This window comes from Phytophthora parasitica (genome assembly GCF_000247585.1).
Source record: "Phytophthora parasitica INRA-310 unplaced genomic scaffold supercont2.298, whole genome shotgun sequence".
Classification (NCBI taxonomy): domain Eukaryota; phylum Oomycota; class Peronosporomycetes; order Peronosporales; family Peronosporaceae; genus Phytophthora; species Phytophthora nicotianae.
In genome coordinates, this window is record NW_008649284.1 from 2002 (window position 1) to 4799 (window position 2798).

A 2798-nucleotide genomic window follows, 5' to 3' on the forward strand; every position below is an offset into this window, starting at 1 on the left:
AAGCGCTTTCGAGAAATGCAGCAAACTCAAATTGAGTCAATACCAAAAAGAGCACCGTACCGGTAATGAGGTGACGCGGGACTGTGGACTGCAAGAGATGAGTACTCCTATGGCGGGTAACTGGCAATGGCTTTGTTAAACAAGACCTTTGACACTAAGGAAAATGTGGAGACATTGGAGATCTTGACACGGAAACTAAAAAAGGGGATAACCGCAGCATCTAATCACTTCTTCGATCAAGAGTTTCCTCATGATCAACGTTCATCTATTCTTAAAGCTTTAGCCATTCGGGAGCAGGAAGCGACTGCTACCAATCTTCCAACGTTTAACGCTATGGAATCATCACGCCAATACAAATAGCACCTGGTGTCTCTCTGTAAATCGACAGTGAAGCTGGATGTACAGTTGCCGACACGGTTTTGGGAAACGGCGGAGACACTGAGAATGCTATCCAAGCTTCTGAAAAGAATTTTTTTTCGTTATTCTGGCAAGCACGGGGATGGAGAATGCTAGCTACCAAGTGTTTGAACCTGCGGAGGTAAGAGTGCAAGGGAAGAGGTTTTTGTCGGCCAAAGAGCGAAATATGCCAAAAGGAAAGCTACAAAGGTGGGTGCAGGCTCTACAGCAGGAGGTTATGGCAGGAAATGAGAACTCGGTCAACCCAATTGTACTAGCATACAATGGCAACCACTACAGCTGGATGAAATTTCAGAACATCAAGGAAAACTCAGAGGAGAAGCTACTGGCGCGACGGCGAGAAAGCAGGAAACCACCAACCCATCATTAACATTTTCATCAGCACTAGAGGCTGATATAGCAATGGAAGAAGTGGAAAATGAGACCGATGAAATAACGGGTAACAGCACAACGACTCAAACGATGGTCGACAAAATAGAACGAGAAGAAAATGAGGAATCTGGGGGTAATCGACTACATGAACTATCAGCATTTCCAACGGACGGATTGGAAAGGATGGCACCAGGGAAACGGTCAGCTTTGCGAGAAGAGAATTTAACTGATACAGCGACATTGGATCGGTGGGCAAAAGAGTTTGATGTTACAAGGGAGAATATACAGGAATGGCAGAATCACTTCAGACTCAGAGGACTGACAGCGACATGGACTAATTCGCAATCGAGTGAGGTTTCAGACCAAGGATCAGAATGGTCCCCTCCGTCAAGAGAAATGGATATTCAGGAAGGTCACTTGGATAATGAGCAAGAGGGAAGAAGAACTGGCAGATTTATTGGAATGACAGGCAACTTGGGGATGAACCGATTGAAAGAACATGTGTTAAAGATCGAATGGAACGACTTGAAGGAATCTTGGCAAGGTGCTACGACAGCAGAATTTCCAACAATGCCCATGTCCATTGCTAAATAGAAATTGGTAGGCCCCTCAAGAATTGTTGCGGTTGCTTCAGCATTTTCAGTCACCTGATTACATCCTTAGCACGATGACGGAGGCTATCCTGGATGAATGGACTTTAAAGTCAAGGCGAGAGTGTTTAGTTGCAAGTATCACTAATATCATTCAAAAAAACATCTTCAGAAAAGCTTAAAAATTGGCTTGCGGAATGGAGGATGGAGCTCACAGATCCAGACCGAATCAGTATGGATCGGTACAACATCTACAACAGAGCATTTTGGGGACCAATTAAAAAGAAGAAGTATGCAAATTCTGAGCTTCTTAAACTTTGTAGAGAAGCGGACCGTCAAAAGATGTCGAGACTTATAGTATCGGCTTACGTGTACCAAGCTGAACTACAGACTTTGGCAGGGAATCAAGGAGCTACGATGGAGAGTATTATGGATCATCTTAACGTGCCGTTTGAAATCCTAAAGGTCAATCCGGACTTACATGCAGCGATGAATGGAGCTGATACTGTTGGTTGTTGGGCGATTCTGGAGACTAAATTCGCACAATCAACCTTAGAAAATCTGGGGCCTGGAAGAATCCAGCGGGTAACGGCTCAGTAAGTGTCAGTACAAGAAGAATGTAGAGAACTGCCAGACGGTGATTATTATGCGGAACTGGATAACATCGCTGCTTTATTTGAAGAACCAGAAAGAGCACATTGGAAACGGGAACAGAAGAAAGTGAACCTGAAGATTAAATCTCAAACTTGAGAGGGTTTGCAAAGAGCTCTAGAAGACGATGGATAAATGGGTGGAAAGGAAGTAGAAGGAAGGCTGGGCCGGACATACTACTACTTCAGGACACTGTACTACATCTAGACGAGGAGGTGAAAGAAATGGAAAATATGTGGCGCAGAAGGTGTCAAGCGGGACATGATATGAACCAGCTCAGCTACTGGACGAAAACATGGACGAAAGCAGCTGGAGTAGCCATCTTATTAAATCATACAACGAGTTTGAAAGTGAAACCCTGGTGACAACGGCACTGGACATCCAGGATAATGGCGGTAGAACTTGGGGGGTGGCTTATAGTGAATGTATATGCGCCAGCAGAACCAGCAGCGAGACAACTATTTTCCCATGACTTACGAAATTGGTTAATACACCATGAGTCGATCATTTTAGGAGGAGACTTCAGATGTGTACTTCGACCAGATAGAGATCGGATAGCAGCAAGGAGACCCAGCAATAACGGTTGTGAGAGCAAAGAGTTGAAGCAGTTGGTTGAAATATATGAATTCACGGACGCTATAGAAGTCAGTGGGGACCTCGACATGGAAGCGGAGGAAACAGATCGGGATCCTCGACATTTCTATACTTTCTGGAGAAAAGAGGAAGCTAGCAGGCTGGATCGATTTTATGTGAAAGGTGAACCTCTCC

General features: G+C 44.7%; 2 protein-coding genes across 2 annotated transcripts; both read left to right on the forward strand.

Annotated features, from left to right (window-relative positions):
- Window positions 1–499: 499 nt before the first annotated feature.
- PPTG_24856 (hypothetical protein) lies at window positions 500–787 on the forward strand (the record flags this gene model as incomplete). Its single annotated transcript, XM_008918757.1, has 1 exon — window positions 500–787. The coding sequence occupies one exon, from the start codon at window positions 500–502 to the stop codon at window positions 785–787; it is 288 nt and encodes a 95-aa protein (XP_008917005.1).
- A 796-nt stretch (window positions 788–1583) lies between these two features.
- Window positions 1584–1979, forward strand: PPTG_24857 (hypothetical protein; the record flags this gene model as incomplete). The annotated part of the gene is made up of 1 exon (XM_008918758.1): window positions 1584–1979. The coding sequence occupies one exon, from the start codon at window positions 1584–1586 to the stop codon at window positions 1977–1979; it is 396 nt and encodes a 131-aa protein (XP_008917006.1).
- Window positions 1980–2798: the final 819 nt, after the last annotated feature.